At 34.3% G+C, this 16,145-nt stretch overlaps 2 protein-coding genes across 2 annotated transcripts; one reads left to right on the top strand and one right to left on the bottom strand.

Annotated features, from left to right (window-relative positions):
* The first annotated feature begins 2,118 nt into the window (after window positions 1–2,118).
* On the top strand, window positions 2,119–4,319 carry LOC105318387 (SPRY domain-containing SOCS box protein 3-like). Its single transcript, XM_011415469.4, has one exon. The coding sequence runs from the start codon at window positions 2,394–2,396 to the stop codon at window positions 3,090–3,092; it is 699 nt and encodes a 232-aa protein (XP_011413771.2). The 5' UTR covers window positions 2,119–2,393; the 3' UTR covers window positions 3,093–4,319.
* A 4,667-nt stretch (window positions 4,320–8,986) lies between these two features.
* On the bottom strand, window positions 8,987–15,397 carry LOC105324065 (U2 small nuclear ribonucleoprotein A'). The gene is made up of 9 exons (XM_034456830.2): window positions 15,229–15,397; window positions 13,962–14,002; window positions 13,691–13,797; window positions 13,107–13,232; window positions 12,859–12,961; window positions 11,311–11,460; window positions 10,650–10,749; window positions 10,314–10,418; window positions 8,987–9,149 (listed from the first exon to the last, which is right to left on the bottom strand). The coding sequence occupies exons 1-8, from the start codon at window positions 15,308–15,310 to the stop codon at window positions 10,363–10,365; spliced, it is 765 nt and encodes a 254-aa protein (XP_034312721.1). The 5' UTR covers window positions 15,311–15,397; the 3' UTR covers window positions 8,987–9,149; window positions 10,314–10,362.
* Between the last annotated feature and the right edge of the window lie 748 nt (window positions 15,398–16,145).

Genomic DNA, 16,145 nt, shown 5'->3' with positions numbered 1-16,145 from the left:
ACGAATTGACGGACTTGTAGTATTTCTCTAAAAAGTTCAATTGTTGGGATACAAAATGACATTTTTTAAGCATAGTGGGTCATCTCTCCACGTTTTTGTTGATTGAAATCGGTTTGATTTCCTTTAAACCTCATATAGACTATAACAAAAATATGGAGCCCAGACCCACTCTATAAAAGAAAAGGCATTGAAGTCCTAAAAATGACACTATTTGGAGGTCTTGACACGCATACGCCAGTTTAAATCAACCTATTCTAAATATTTAACATATTTAAAGGTTATAAATCGATGTTATGGTAAATATACATTGCTTTCAATAATTGAGAAAGAAACTATGAGATTTGTTCATATTTTAAGTTTATAGTATCTTATCTATCCTCATATGGGCAGTTTACACGCCTTGTTCACCCATCTTCTTTCATTTCAGCATTACAACAGCTACATTTGAGATTTTAGCCAATGTGTTATCTATAGAATCAAATATCATAGCAATGAATATCTGTGTATTGTGAAGTTCAATCTTTTCCATCAATGTTTAACAATTTTTATAAAGTACAGCGGGAGAATCCTCGGACGATGAATTGAAGTATCTCTTTTTAAAATATATCTGTCACTTTCTAAAGTCAACTATTATCATGTTGAGGGGCAAAAGAATCTCTTCCAATGACAAAACCATAGAATCAACATAATTTCTTATAGTAACGAGACAATTTCAGTCGTTTATCAATGGTGTTACCATGATTACGTGGATGAGAGAGAGAGAGAGAGAGAGAGAGAGAGAGAGAGAGAGAGAGAGAGAGAGAGAGAGAGAGAGAGTCAACGTACCCGGTACCAATATTTGTAGACAGGAAATTTGGATATAACCAAAATAAATCATACTACAGTGTTGGGCCCTTAATTATAAATTGTGAACAATTTTGAATGGGTTATCAGCTGTGAAATTTCTTTATATTTTACTTCCACAAGTTAGAGTTTTCACAAATTATTTCCTTTTTCATTCAAAACATTTTATTTCATAAAATCGACACATGTTTAAAATACGTCTCGCTCTCACAGTCTTTTGTTGACGCCGAAAAAAGCCCTCAAAACTTTATGTTTATTTTTGCATTAGATTTAACGGCACAGAGAGACCCGTTAGAGTGACGTAATGTTTGGCGATCGGCGGCAGGTGTTTTTATTTGAGTCAATTCACCCCGGTAAGATTGTCACTGATGTTCTAATTATCCATTGTCCAATCGTGTCCACCACTACCGATTGTCGTTATGTGTTATGAGTTGTTCACATCTGTTTCTGATATAAATTGAATTTAGTGATCCTTTGTCCGTGCTGTCGACGGCACGCGAATGCACCACCTGCCCGAAAATAGGTACCTGTCTCAGGTAACACACACAGGTAAATCAGCGGTATGGTGGTGCTATACAATCTCCGTATGTAACCTCCTCTTTCTCTCTCTCACTTTCTCCTCTATCTCTCTATCACAATATAATCTCAGTAGTTTTTTAACAAGAACACTTTGTAATCCCGGATGCCGTCTCTTAAATTTTATCATTATACAAAATTAATCAAATAAGGCTTACTTTATTTTCTTACTTGCGTTAAAAGTTTGTATGTTTTGTACAAACGCCTATATATATACAGCTTTATCATAAAAAATCTTTGTCATTTTTTAAATAAAAGGAAAAAAAGCCCTTAGATCGTTCCGCCGAACAAAAAAAAAAAAGAAAAAAGAAAGAAAAGACAAAAAAGGAAGGGGCTAAGTACACTGTATTATGTCTACAATTCGTGACTTTTTTTAGAACAATATTCTGTTTCATATACTCTGTCATATTAGTAAATGTAATCCGCTTTCCTCCTGTCACGGGATACACATTCTAAATTATTCATTTCCTATCAGTTTTCCGTTCAAAATTATTAATAAAAATGTATAAAAATAATTCTTGAGCAACCCTTTTGTTCGTTAACTGCTGTTGCGATGCATATATAGGGTGCTTTATTTGGGATTACAACAATCCCAGTTTCCTTTCTCTGACACACCAAGGGGCGACCACAACAGCTGGTCATGACAGCGTGCTGTGAACAGCTACTTTAAATAATATTGATCGCTGGCGAACTCATCCCCCTCCGATTGGCAGTTAACCGTGGCACACGCCTGTCACACGAATATATTGACTGTGCAAATAACGGTGCGTGTCAGCTGGGGCTACGGGAGGTGACCGAGGGACACACACGCACCGTTATGTCTTAAGCTAGCTCCAGTAGGCGCATGACGTGCGCAGCCTAAAGGTAGCACTGCATCAGCAGTCCTCGGCAGAACGAGAGAGAAAAAGTCGATAGGCCAGATTGCATTTGCTGTGGCATCAGCCGGGATTTAATCGATACAAGCTGCTGAGACAATGGTTGGTCTATACTCGCAGCATCAGGACCTCATTCGGGATGGCTGCGACGAGCGATGGACGTGGAACAAGAGGGACAAGTCGCACGAGGTCAAGACATGTGGGGAGGGGATGGAAACGGCCCACTTCCACCCTCACTGGTCCAACGGAACGGCAGGGATACGTGGAAACTGTGTGCTGAACTATGGGATCCATTATTGGGAAATTAAAGTGTCGCAAAGGATTTTCGGAACAAGTATGATGTTCGGAATAGGGACTAAACGAGCTAGACTTCACGTAGATGCTTTTGTGAATATCATAGGTGAGGATCAGTACAGCTGGGGACTATCACACAAGGGACTCCTGTGGCACAACGGTAAGAGCAGACAGTACACCAAGCCCTTCAAAGAAAACGAGGCCACGGTAGTAGGAGTGCTATTTGACGGAATTGCGGGGACTCTAACGTTTTTTAAAGACGGCTTTTCGTTGGGTGTGGCATTCACGGGACTTAATAGCGTGACAGAAAACCTCTACCCCATAGCAGCATCCACTGCGGCCAAAACAGAGATGACCTTAGGGATTCGCCGGAGGGGGTACCAGAGTCTACAGGACCGCTGTCGCGTCAAGATTCTGTCTAGCATCCGTAAGCAGCAGGAGATTGACCACCTGCCCCTGCCCAGCAGTATGCGATCGTTCATCAAGGACGCCGCATGTGTTTAACGTACAGATCATCGATTGTGTGCGAAATCTTTGATTTTGAATTATTCATTGCTTGAAGTATTTATTTTAGCAAACAAAAAAATATTTTATTATTTTTGGGTCTCTTTGTATTAATATTTTATTCGGGAGGGGAGGGGGTATTTTCTTTGTTCAAACAAAGCGTTGGATTCCTCTTCTATTTATTTATTGATTTTTTTTCTCCCTTTTGCTTTGAAAGAAGCTTTAACAAAATTAATTATGAAAATGAGTGGGGATCACGTGGTGCTCTTTGCATAATTTATCTGAATCTGTTTTCTTTGTTGTCATGCAATTGACACTATTTGAATGGGGCAGAAATCGATAAGATTCGATCAGCTGTCTCGCTTTCACGGTCACCAAATGCTGCGACCGTAGAGCTTATCATATTTATGTTTCACGCATAATTAATCTCCCTGAATGATGGTGCTATATAGTATTTGAGACATTCATTTTTTATTATCATATTTGTCATATAATAATTGTATAGTGCAATTAGATATATCTAGACCGAACGAGTGTGTTTTGAATTTTGATATGTGCATTTTCTACAAAATATTGGATGAGGATATCTAGTCATTATTTGTCCACGTTTGAAAGACCCATGTGTATAATTGTGTATGTTAGCAAAGGATCGATATAAATGTGTATATCCATGTTAGACATGAAACAAGTGTGCGTTCATGATCAGTTGCATGGTGTGTGTGTGTGTGTGTGTATAACTAAGAATGTATGTGTATAAATGTGTACATATGTGTAAGACTAAGAATTTGGCTATTTACTTGTATAAATGTATATGTCATAATGTAATGATGATTTAGCTTTTGTATATCAATGTTATCGATTTTGTTTTATTTTTACGGGTCGTTTGAAATCCATTGTGCATGTGTGAGGAAGTGTGAATGAAAGAAATGAGAAATTTCTTAGGGCCGGGCCCCAGTGCAATATTTTCTCTAGATTGAGTTTGGACAGAATCAAGTTTTCAGCCTGATCTCAATAAATAGATCGTGTAGACTTAGATCCCGTCAATGTGTGAGTTTTCCCGGATTATCCCAAAGGATATCCGGTTTCCGGTTTACCTGAACACATTTCCGCCCGATGTTTGTTTCATTTCATTAGCGAACAATTTTTAATATCGATATTGTTGTGATAGAACTCAATGTAACTTATTTATTTAATTTATTGTGTATGTAATAAAAACATGTGATCAAATCTCGGAAAAAAGTATTTATTTATTTTTAAAAGGAGTGCAATACGTGTCACGATAAAGTTAGACCGCTAAAAGTACATGTACTTTTGTACTATACCATAGATCATTTAGCTATGAACTTACTGGCAAAACTGTATTGGTATCGTTATGCCCTCATATCCTTTATGAAGCACAATAGAAAGCATGCATGTGCACAGAAACTCTAGATCTGTTTAATAACCCATTGAAAATAAAGCCACCTTATTTAACCCACATGCGATTCATTTGGGACGATGATGGGTATAAGTGTGCAAATTAATATTGTACGTCCAGAACGTTGCATCTAGAAAAAAAAACCCCATATAAATCTAAGCACATGGCATCGTTTTTGAAAGGGAGGGGGGGTGTGTGTTTCAGACTTACATCCGAAAATCTTAACAAGCATGACAAGAGAGAGGGTTGGTAGTTCATAAAACTTCAATTTCAATATTCTCAAAAAATTCACTTCAAATTTAATATAAAGTTTTATATACCATGTATAATTTCCTCTATTTCTTACGGAAAGTTATAGTTATTCATAGATGTATAGAAACAGCCAGACTGAAATCTACAAGCCCAATTTATCGATTGGTCGAAATTGACAGCGGCTGAAATTGACAGGGCTGAAATTGACACGCCCTGTTTATCGATTGGTCTGAAGCAGGCTTGGGGCGAATTACATTGTAAAGTAATGCATTACATTACCATTACTTCATGAATTTGGGCATTAAATTACCATTACCATTACTTGATTTTCTTGAAGTAATGCATTACATTACCATTACATGAGTAAAGTAATGCATTACCATTACCATTACTTTTTTTTTTTTAAAGTAAAGCTAATAAAGAGTTTTTGCAAATGTCTCAAATATACAACACCCTTTAACATATCTACAGCTTCATGCTCAGTATCAGGTTCAAATTCAATGAATAAACAAGAGTCATTCTTTATTTGCTCAATATATAATCATATTGTGGCAATATGAACAACATATTACATAAGTAAAATGATATTTATAGACATTTGGCATGATACAATATCAGATATGAAATAGAGACACAGGATAACATGCGTAACAAAAAACAATTTATGAAATAATGTTGCGGTTTTTAAAAGCTAAATATAGATATATCCCCAGATTACACAAATCTTATAATTTTGGACACTTAATTTTATTAATTTATAAACAGATGATTTTTCCCAGTTATATTTCTTAATATATTTTAATCATATTTCTTTTTACGGAGGACACTTTAAGACAAAAGATTGCTTTTGCACTTATGATCGAAGTTTCAAAGGGTTCATCTTTTAAATGCATCCATCTTCCGGGCTATACTATATAAATGTTTTGCAGGAGCAGTCAAAGCTTGGGCTGGAAAATACTGTTTGACAATCTTTATCTTAGGATATATTAAGTGCAATAATAGATTAAATACATAAATCTTGTATTTTCTATCAGTCCAAACTAATGTACAGTGTAATTAATATACAAGAGAGAGAGAGACAAAGAGACAGAGTGAAAGAGAGAGAAAATAAGTAAGATTATTTTCAAATGGGTTATAATATTGGAAGTGATATTGATTTTCATCATGGATGGACAGTGCATTCATTTTGCTTTTAAAGGTGCATGTCTGTCTCCTATTCTATTGTGACATAGCGAAGGGAAGGGGATTGGGGTGTTTAGCACTTCTTATAACAATAGATTGTTTTGATACTTAGATTATCCTGGGGGGCATAGTGTGATGTTGACACATTTCTTATTCAGGCACGTAGCATCAGGGGGGGCCAGGGGGGGCCTGGCCCCCCCACTTTTTCTCGCAGCAACAAATTTTTTAAATTTTACATATAAAAAAATGAATTATAATGGAGTTGGCCCCCCCACTTTTTTGGAAGTTAGTAAAAAATTGATATGAAAATTAGGAAATGAGTAGTCGAATTGAAGGTACTCCCCCCCTCCCCCCCCCCCCCCCCCACGGATTAGGAATTTCATGATTTGGAGAGGAAAAAATGTTGGTTAGTAATGTGTTTTTTTGAAGTATAGTTGTGTCTAGCCCCCCCCCCCCCCCCCCCCCCCCACGGATTAGGATTTTGAAGATTTTTGGAAACTTTAAATTTCCCTTATTTTTTTTTTTTTTTTTTTTTTTTTTTGCCTGTCAAGATTTTTTGGATGGGTCTGGCCCCCCCACTTTCAAAAACGATGCTACGTGCCTGTTATTGAAGTGCAAACTAATTGGAGTAAATTGTTTAAATGATTAAAAACTCTTAATAACAACACTCTTAAAAATGTTATGAAATTGTGCTGTTATCTTTAGTAATATAAACAATACAAAAATGAATTTTAAAAAACCTTTTTTAATAAAACATATACAATTAAAACATTTTTTTCTTAATTAGAATTATTTCTTTCTTCTTTAAAAATAAATTTAATCAAATTCAATTTCAACTTTTCATTTATTCATCACATTTTTAAGTGAACATGCATAAATATGCATAGTAATGCAAAGTAATGCCATGTAATGCCAGCATTACACTAGATTTTGGAAAGTAATGCATTACATTAGCATTACTTGTAATGCTAATTTTGAGGCATTACACATTACTAGCATTACTTTGAAAACATGTAATGCATTGCAATGCATTACCATTACATTTAGCATTACCCCAAGCCTGGTCTGAAGCTACAGCGACCTAAGTAAAATCACGGACTGCACGAAATATAATCATAATGATGCCAGACTCAAAGTCTCAGAGGAGACAATTGGCTGTTTCTTTTAACTAACGCACTTATATACATTAACAGTAATTTAGTGAATTTTACTAACTTTTCATAATCAATTTATTAATAGTTTAAGAAATATGTAAATATAAACAATAAAATGCTTTATTTTATGATTCATGCGGGTTATGAAGGTAGCTGACGCGGGTTATGTATTTTTCCTGCAATGTCGCTACCTTCATATCCCGAATGAATCACAAAAGAAAGCATTTTATTGTTTAATTATATACTCCCGAAAATGTGTGTGTGTGGTGTTGGGTGTGTGTGTGTGTGTGTGGTGTTGGGGGGGGGGGGGGGGTTGCTGCAAGAAACGATGGAGGGGGAAGGCAATGCTACGTGCCTGATATCTTCGGGATAAGGATCACTGGCCTAAGACTAGTCAGGGTCTATGTAGCTAAATTTTGATCATTTATAGTTGAGGATTATACACACTCACACAACTTCTTAACATGCGTATTTGGCGATTTTCGTGAATAATCGATACACTTGGCAAGTATAAATGTGGAAAACAAAAAATAACGTCAGACATCCAATATGGTAGAACTTCCATACATGGAAAAATATTTTCATGTTAAAAGTTTTCTTGTAACCATTTTCTCACCATTTTCCCTTGAGTTTTCAATTTTCATGAATGTTTCTTTTTGTAAAAAAATCATGGTCTATAGATCCCTGATTGTGTCCCACATAAAGCCACATACCGGGCATTATTTTTAGTAGAACAGACATTGTCACTCTTCTATAATAATGGCAGTGTCATTTTGTAAATGTTGCATTAATCGGGTGGCAGTAAATACAAAATTAGCCTTTGCAGCCGTCACTATCTTCGATTCATGACCGTTACCCCCCCCCCCCCCCCCCCCCACTTTGCTTTAAATGCAATTTTGGTGGTTGTCTGTACTAAACAGGTTCGGTTCGAGTTTATCAGGATGGACATTGTTAATTTTAATTTTAAAAAAATGCGTATTTTAGACCTGTTTTAGTACTAGTATGCTTAAACATCGATCTGATTTTCATTCTTTAGCCTTACATTCCAAGTTTTGGATAAGTTTTTGTTTTTCACATACTCTTAAAACACATACTATCATTTATTTTCATTAGTTCATCGCTACATTAAAAAAAGTGGAAGATTTACCTTACCTACATCTATATCTGCCGTGAATTCGTTGCCCAACTTCAGCGCATTTTTTTTTCGCAAATATGCGCGTAACCTTTGCGTCATATGCGATAATTACACGTTTATTCCAAAAAAATTAATTAAGCTAGTAAATAAATCATATTTTTTTCTCCAATATAGAGATAACCTTTGCGTAATATTGCGACAATTACGCGTTTTCCTCGAATGTATTTTATTTTATGTATTTATAAAGCTATGAAAATCATTTCTGTTCTTTATTAGGTCAATGTAAATGTTATAGCTGCGTACTATTTTGTGCTCATACCAAAATCCACTTGAAGTGCGCAACTTTCCCACACATTCTGACACGTATCCATCTAACAGAGGTGAATTTTTTTCTTCAAATTATCAAATATTCATTGTCAAGTCTTAAACGTTTCTCCTGAATGAATGTCAAGTACAGATATTGACTTTCCATGACATCCGTCTTAAATATCCATCAGCTTTCATTGGGTTTATGATTAAGATGCCAGTATAACAGGCAGATGAATCTGTCAAATCTATGTCAGTAATTTCAATAGAGTAAAAGTTGCAAACAGTTCGATGTCTATTACAAATTATTGTGATTGCATCTTATTTTCAATTGTTTTAAACCAAACCTTTAAAATTATTCAACCATGTAACATACATGTAGCATCTCTGCATACTAGTACATGTATTATGTAGTCAACTCTGAACTAAAAACAACAGAACACGTGGCACTGCTTTCTCTCTGCCTTTATTGGACTATTGACATAGTAGTAGTAGTCTGTTCTTATCAGTGTTCATAATCTGACCAACAAAGGCAAAGAGACATAGATATATACACAAGAAGATGATTTATGATCAAGTGATGGGTCGACCTGGCGATATTCTCTATTTACCTGGAAGTAGAAGAGACAAAAATTGATTAAATAAAGAAGCTGTATATTCAAACACAAGAAAAGTGAATTTTTGAAGGAGCTTGGTGTTGGGGAGGGGAGTGTATCAAATACAGTCTGAGAAGGAGTTCCTCTAGATGATGCAGTTTCCACTAAACATATCATTGGTATTATTACTGCAACCTTAGAAGTTAGAAGCTTCTGGCATGAAATATTCTCAAAGCTTCGAGTTGCTACAAGTCATATTTATCACAAATTCCATTCTAATCTCATCAATATCTCAGCTGTAACCCAAAAGGGAAATCATTTGAAGACCTTTGTATTTGTGATGCCGCAAAGTCTCAACTGTTGACCTTAAAAGTCAAAGAACCCTTCAAGTCCTAGAAGAAGTGATGGTGTAAATCTTCCTTTCTTCTAATTGAAGGCTACACAGATGGACAAACTGGTACCAAAATAGTTGCTTAAATTAACTGCAATGGTATTTCACTATATTTTTCAACACTTTCAATTATTTACAAATAATAAATGGTCATAGTAGGGTGCACTTTTTTCACTTCAAAGCTACGTGACTGATTGGTAGGGTCTATGTGTCACATAATCTAAATTGGTTTTATTTCCAAATTTTTTAAAATTTTCGAAAACAAAACAAGGCTCCAATTCTGTTGTTGATATTTTTGAAAATTCATGCTGTATTGTATGCCCCTTTTCCCAGCCCCTGTGGTTGAAAAGTTTGATCTGGGGATGACCTAACAATTTAAGAACACAATGCCACATATTACATGGCAAGATAAGGGACTGATGGACAAAAACAATGAATGTTGTCAAGAGATGCAAAACACCTCTGCTTTCCAACACCATGTTCTTCTGAAATTGAGAGTAAAGTAGGATCAGTTAGTATTTTGGTATACAGTATCCAAAGTTGAAACTTACAGTGGAATTCTGAATTAAATTTCAGTAAAATTGTTGTCAATTGTTTGTTGCATGTATTAGTAAATGTAATAAAAATACTAAAAATTCTATGATAGTATGAAACTTTGCACTTACATGTTCTCTTATAAATGTTTGATTTTAAAGTTTCTACAATATCTGTAAAACGAGCACTGACATGTTGCAACATTGTGATCCCTCCCTGTCCCATTTTGCATAAAATTAAAGCCATATACGTACAAATATGTGGGTTAGTGTGGGTAGCTGAGACCAGCCGGTGTCCTCTCTCTCAGGTTCCATTGACCACCTCCATATCCTCATCCTCCTCTTCCTCTACCCTCTCCCCTATAATCAATACAAGACACTGTACAATCATCTCTGACATTAGTGGAAAATAATCCGAAATACTTTAATCATTACTAAAATTTGAATACCAACTGCAAAGAAACATGCATGATAATACATGTACAATTAATATTTCCTGGATTCTGTAGTTATATTTAAAAGCCACACAGTAAGTTTACTCCTTTTCAAATCCCAAATCTTTTGTGATCACTTTTGACTCATTGCACTTACCCCTGAGTTTTTTCAACTCCTTGCCTGGGATGACTCCTGTTTTAAGCATTTGGTTTAATCTCTCCACTTCATTCAGAGTTTTAGCTTTGGCAATTGCCATCTACAACCAAACATCAATAAATGGTTAATGGCTAGTATAAATGAAACAAAACAAGTTGTTATATAAATATTTGGAATTCATTTGATAAATAGCTTTTTGTCTTAAATGTGTTTCACACAGAGCATGTGCTGGTACTCAGATAAAAACACAAACTATCCTATTTTGACAATGCTGCCAAATCTACCAGAGTTATATATGAACTAGAGAATTAAAATTGAATTAGTAAAGAAAAATCAACAGATACTCAATTTAAAATGGACAAAATTATAGAATAACAGTGGGATATATTACTCCAACAGCAAAACCACAGAATGTGTAATAAATTTGAATTTGTGCAAAAATGTCTATCAACATATGCCAAAAAAAAAATCAAAACTGAGTAAAAGATTTGGAAGTCTAGACAACTGTTTCTAGATGTAATTTTACTGCTCCACCTCTTATTCTTCCTCTATCAAATCAAGTTTTTGTTATATGACTGCAAATGGTCTATCCAATACTATCACCGGTAACTATTTTTTTAGACATGGATACAAATAAGACATGCATTGATATTTGACTGACCTTGATGAGTTCTATGTCTTCCTTAGATGGCCCGGTTTTCTTCTCAGGAATCTTCTCTCCAGGTACAAATGTTTTACTGCGTTTACCAATATCTGAGGCAAGAGCTTGTCCTTTTTTGCCTTTAAACATTTTAGCAGCTGCCTCTCTTTCCTATAGAATAAGATTTATATATTATGTCTTTTTAAATATGTCTTTGTATTTTACCAGTACATGCAAAGGACTATGTGTGGTATGGTCAAATATCTGCCTCCAATTTTAACCAATTTTTAAAAAGTATCATATAAAAATCAAATCTTCATATATCATAGTTCAGACGACACCTATCACTTTAATCTTGATTTTAGTCATCATTACTCATACGCTGTTTATCTATGACGTCACCTAAATGACCTAATTCCCACAAATTTCCAAACAAGTAAAAATGTTCTCATTTTTGTTTTATATTTTTCATTCGGAAGTATAGAGCGCAGGTTTGCTCAAGTACGATTTTAATATATGTTTTTCTTCAGATAATTATACACATTATACTACACAAGTGAAAAGCTGTCAATGTGACAGCAAACCGGGTTTTCATTTATGTAAACTGTATCCATAATCCATGTCAACCTGTATCCAGTGAAATGGAGTACCCTATATGCAATATTTTGCCCCCAAAAAGACTAAGTTCAAAAGCTGGGTTTTTTTCATAAATTATCGGAAATCAAAATCCTAGCAATACCTCTAAAATAAGTACAATTGATCTGCAAAAGAACAACTTCTTATCTTGAAAACTGTAGGAGGAGTTATCCGTATAATGAGGTTACCCTATATGCAATATTTTGCCAAAAAATGACTAAGTTCAAAAGCTGGTGTTTTTTTCATAAATTATCGGAAATCAAAATCCTAGTAATATGCGCACCTCTGATATATGTATAATTGATCTGCACAAGAATAACTTCCTATCTTGAGAACTGTCGAGGGAATTATCCGTACAATGAGGGTACCCTATATGCAATATTTTGCCAGAAAATGACTAAGTTCAAAAGCTGGTATTTTTTTCATAAATTATCAGAAATCAAAATCCTAGCAATATGCACACCTCTGATATATGTACAATTGATCTGCAAAAGAATAACTTCCTATCTTGAGAACTGTAGGGGGAGTTATCCGTACAATGAGGGTACCCTTTTGGCAGCCGCCCGCCTGCCATTTTCACCATTTTAATAACTGGATTTTTCCGTTGGAAAACCTGGTTAAAAATGGTACTTGAGCAAGCCTGCGCTCGATGTTTCCCAGTCAAAAAAACATCAGAAAACACCCATATTTTGCTACAAGACATTGATTTACTAAAAAAAGGCAATCTTCATGACATCATTTCTACATTATGACGTCAATGTGGTGGTAACCTTTTACACCCTTATTTTCAAAATGATTTTAACTATCTTCGACTTTATTATTAAGGCTCTTTATAAAACTTTAATTTTAGGGTCAAAAAATGGATGATACCGCACACAGTTCTTTCATCTTTTAAATAATTATCCATTTAGGGAAAGGTTAACGTCACTTCACCTTCTGCCTGATTCTTTGAAAGTCCAACACTCTCAGTTGAGGAATCTTATGAACAATGTATAATCTGTAATGTTTCTTTGACTGGACAGGATTTCGGAGTAAACTGCAATCAAAAGAAACAATTTTTTTTTTCATTCAAATCACATATATATAGACATGTTGCTTGATCAATTTTGAGAAGTATCTAACAAAATTGTATAATTCAAATTTTTCGAAATCTTAATCAGTCAGAGAATAAAAACTCGTACCTGAGGTGTTGTAATGATTTCAAATTGGAGAGTGGATCCAAGTCCCCTAACTCTGTCATGCTGTTGTTGGATAGAACCAATGATTCTAAGTTGGGAAGACATTCATGCAAGTCCTCACCAATTCTTCTGCAAGCCAGAGAGAGTTCAAAGATGAAAGAGTACGGTATAACATTTGGACATAAAATGTGTTGTTAAAAGTTGGTCCATTACCACAAGTCTCTCTACTGCCATTACTGAATTGTAACTGCATTGTATTTTCTTTGTTTTTGTAAATTTGATCTTTCAATAAGGCATGCGTAACTGTACTGAGACATAACAAGATATAAATAATTCCTGATGAAGGACCTCAAAAAGATAACATGAGAATATTGTTCAGCCCACAGCCATGGAACAGTGAGAGATCCTTGTTGCGAGTGTGCACACCCTCTAGCTGACAAGAAGGTCTAAAGCTTGTAGGTCCAATTTTTATATCCAACATTGGAATTTAACCATTGACACTTCAAGCAGTTTTATACAACCAACTCTTGAACAGACCAAAACCACCCCGAATGGTGAACTCAATAAACTCATAATTCAATACTTACACAACTCTGTTGTTATTGAGTAAAACAGTTTTTAGTCGGAGAAGAATAGGGAATCCATCGAATTTCCTTATGTCGTTGTCTGATAGATCAATAGTGTCAAACTGGTCCTGTAATTAAAATTAGATCTAAGGATTAAAACATAGTTAACTTTGTTAATACCCAAATGATTTCCATTTGAAACTATTTCCAATAAGATTCCATACTTTATTTCCAATAAGATTTCAGTTAAAAAATTATAATTATTTTGTATCAATATAGTAAACATAAATACCAGAGTTGCACCCATATTCTCAATCACTGGAATTTTGTAACCTGCAAATTAAATTTAAATAATTTGTGAAAAATATAGCAAAATTGAATGGCATCAAAATAAATGAGATAGCATGGTTAATTGATCATAGAATATGATACATGCATTCCATAATATAAATACATTCTATAGTGATTATTCTGATCAAAACAACCATTTCCATTATTTTTGGACAATTTCCTGGAGAAATTGATATAATGAACAAAAACAGTTGTTTTTTTTAATGGAGATTCATATCAGTGCTGAAATCTAACATTTTTCCCATTTAAAGGTTCTCACAAAAACTCACACAATTTTTTCAAAATTCCAGTAATCCTCATTTAGTGCAAACATTGAAATAATAAGTTCTCGAATATAGCAAATTTTTTCGTAGAAAATAGTTGTCAAATTTTGCAGTTAAATAAAGTTGTAAGAACAAATACATGGATATAGCGAACTGATTTTGAATCCCCTAGAGTTTAAAAATGACTAACTTTAAGATATTGGGTTTTGTTTTTTCTATAATAAAAAATTAACAAAACTTACTGATAAAATTTTTTGGATTAATTTATTTTTGTACATATTTTTTTATTGAAACTGTTTAAGATTGAGATAAGCAGAAATACAATTAAAATGACTTTAAACGGGAATTTTTTACAATGTAGGAAAATAAATATCAGTAATTTATTAAATAACACGGTTAACTGATCATGAGGAGTTAATTTGTGGTGTTCAGTGTTGGTAGGATAACAAATTAGAGAAACGCGATAAAACTCTGCCATCCTGTGGATTCTCTGGTAGGATTTTGTCTGTTTCTTATTTATCTTGAACAATGATAAAATTGCCGAGTCCTGTAGACAAAATTAAATATTGTAGACCTGGCCAAGTAACATCCCTCTACATGCAAATGTCACCCTTCTCTTTGAGAATGTCCGTAAATCAATCAGTTTTAAAATACATCTTTACCTGAACTCATCCATTAGCCACAAACTTTGAAGATATGATATTTTGGCACAAGCCTCTGAATTTCTATCCGAATAAGCCGTTAAATTTATGTGAAGGGAAATAGATATACCCTATCTATATATAAATAATTATGTATAGATAGGGTATACATATATCTCTTCCATTACATTTAACGGATGACTGATAGACATATCAGAGACCTGTGATTGGAGTTAATGAAGACAGAGGACGCGCGAACTGAAAATTTTAGTTTTCATTTAGTGAATAAATTTGACAACTTTACCTCTTAAATCCAGCTCCCTATCACGAACTGGGTTTGTATACTGGGCCGACTGTTCTATTAATTCAGCTGTCAATTTTACCATCTTGTTTTATCTAAACGTTTTCCCTATGAAATAAAAGAAATTTATTCAAACATGCCGGCCATTTTCAAACATGTAATTGACAGTGATCGTCGTGTGATGCAGTAAGTCGTACGATAAAACATTCCTTCCGTTTTATTAAGTAGCATTAGTTTTTTGATCGGACTTACTAAATTCAAAACTATCAATCCTTAAAATGGTATATGCAGAATTTTGCAAATTAAAATTGGCTAAAATTGTTCTCACTACCAGGAGCGAGGTGAGCCCAAAGATTTCTTAAAGGGGGGAGGGGGGGGGGGGGGGGGGTCTGATTATGCAAGACCTGTGTGTCTTGAAATCTTCTAAGTAGACATTTTGATCATTTTTTGTCGTTATTTTAAATAATAATGATTAAATGAATTTGGGAATATTTTATTGACTGGATAGAATTATAGAAATGTAAGAAACTTTAAATTTGCATTTTATCTATACCTTTTAATTTCTCAATAATACATGTAAAATGATGTAAATTATAAGGTGGAATTGTACACCTGTTGATATTAATGTGGATTTAAATTACATTATAATCAAAATACTCTCATTGTTTTAAAATTTTCAAATTTAACAATATTTGACCAAAAGATATGTTTTAAGGGTTTTTGGACAGGTAAAAATTATAAAAGCCCCATCGGGAATCGAACTCGTGACTTACAGATTCGAAGTTAACACAATAACCCATTGCGATACGCTGCCCTCAAGCACCTGTGGTAATTTTTAAAAATATTGAAACAAATGTTAGGAAAGATGTGAAAAGTATCATCAAAAGAATTATCAAACTTTTTATAAATGTTTTGAAAAA

The sequence above is a fragment of the Magallana gigas genome, chromosome 7, assembly GCF_963853765.1.
Source record: "Magallana gigas chromosome 7, xbMagGiga1.1, whole genome shotgun sequence".
NCBI lineage: Eukaryota > Metazoa > Mollusca > Bivalvia > Ostreida > Ostreidae > Magallana > Magallana gigas.
This window is presented reverse-complemented; position numbering and strand designations above follow the sequence as displayed.